Consider the following 1,510-nt stretch of genomic DNA (forward strand, 5'->3'; position numbering starts at 1 on the left):
ACCCGCTCTTCGCGCTACTCGCGAAAAGTATCCAAGCACTCGAAACCGACCCTTCCGCGACCCATTGGCTACAGGACACCGCGAACACCGTTGTCCACCGCGCGATCCTCTCATCACAGCCTATCCTCTCCAAACCACTTGCGGAAGGTGCAGAGGAGTCCTTCCTCAACTACGCCACACCATACGGTAGCCCGCAATCCGCGGTCTTGAACCTCACTCCGCTAGAACCATCATCCTCAGACAGCAACGCGACACACCAAACTCCTAGCGCCTCCTCTCACTCGCGCGATCACTCCACTGTGTCCTCTATGGCGGAACAGAACAACTTCGCAATGCGCCGCTCGATGCCAGCGCGTGGGCACGCGACCGCACCCACCTTTGACTCTAGCGAGCCGCGGAACCTCCGCCGGTTCTTCCAGGACCTCGAGACACTTTTCGAGATCACGGGCGTAACGGACCCAAAGCAGCAGAAGAAATGGGTCACGCGGTACGTGCCGATCAAGGAGGCGGAGTTCTACGAGGAGATGGTGGAATTCAAGGATGAGACGAAGTCCTTCGAGGAGTTCCGCTCCGCAATCTACGCAGCGCACCCTGGGGCCAGCGAAACGCGGAAGTTCTCTAACGCGGAAGTTGACCAGTTGGTGGAGAGCCGTAGTAGGGCGCCGATCACAACCAGCAGCGAGCTTGGCGAGTTCTATAGGCCGTTCTATGCGATGACGTCCTACCTGATCCAGCAAAACAAGATGTCCGCGTTCGAACAGTCAAGACTGTTCGTACGAGGACTCTGCAACCCGCTCCGCGACCAGGTCTCACAGCGACTGCAACTCAAGGACCCTGACCACCACCTGGACGAGGCCTACGAGCTGGCCAAAGTCTACGAAGCGGCGAAGTTCATTCTGCACGGAACGACGGCCGCGTCGTATCAGGTGACGCCAGCCGTTCCCCAGACCGCGGTGCCTGCGGAAAATACGAGCATTAAGGTGGAGGACCTCGCACCGCTCTTTCGCCTCCTCGCGCAAGGTGGCAACAACGCAAACGCCGCCGCGACTGCGAACCGCTTTCTAGGGCCCCCGAACGCCGGTGCACGCCCCGCGCCTAACTATCAAGGCATGATGCAAGGGGCACAAGGCTTTCAGCAGGGAGGGAACGGTTTCGCGACGAACGCGCTGCCCAACGGCTTCTGTCACTTCTGCGGGGACGCGAACCACATGCTGCGGAACTGCCCAGCTGCGGAAACCGATATCCGCGAAGGGAAGTGTTCGCGAAACCCGGAAGGTCTAATTGTGCTTCCCACTGGCCAATTCCTTCCGCGGCAGCTCCCTGGATTCGATGGTTTGACTATGCGCGATCGGCTCTATGAATGGCATCGGCGAGAGCGTGTTCGCCAAGGCCAGAACCCCGCGCCGGCGGCACCGGCGGCCCAAATGGTGTTTGCGATCGCGGAGGACGTGGAACCGTGGGCTAGCAGCTTCCAGTTCACAGCGGAGGATCGTATCCAGCAGTTGGAGCA

At 60.1% G+C, this 1,510-nt stretch overlaps 1 protein-coding gene across 1 annotated transcript; it reads left to right on the forward strand.

The window, feature by feature from the left end:
* Window positions 1–332: 332 nt before the first annotated feature.
* On the forward strand, window positions 333–1,373 carry TRAVEDRAFT_137879 (uncharacterized protein; the record flags this gene model as incomplete). Its single annotated transcript, XM_008047773.1, has 2 exons — window positions 333–1,080; window positions 1,129–1,373. Coding segments are annotated over 2 exons (993 nt in total), but the record flags the coding sequence as incomplete, so codon positions are not given.
* Window positions 1,374–1,510: the final 137 nt, after the last annotated feature.

The sequence above is a fragment of the Trametes versicolor genome (genome assembly GCF_000271585.1).
Source record: "Trametes versicolor FP-101664 SS1 unplaced genomic scaffold TRAVEscaffold_233, whole genome shotgun sequence".
NCBI lineage: Eukaryota > Fungi > Basidiomycota > Agaricomycetes > Polyporales > Polyporaceae > Trametes > Trametes versicolor.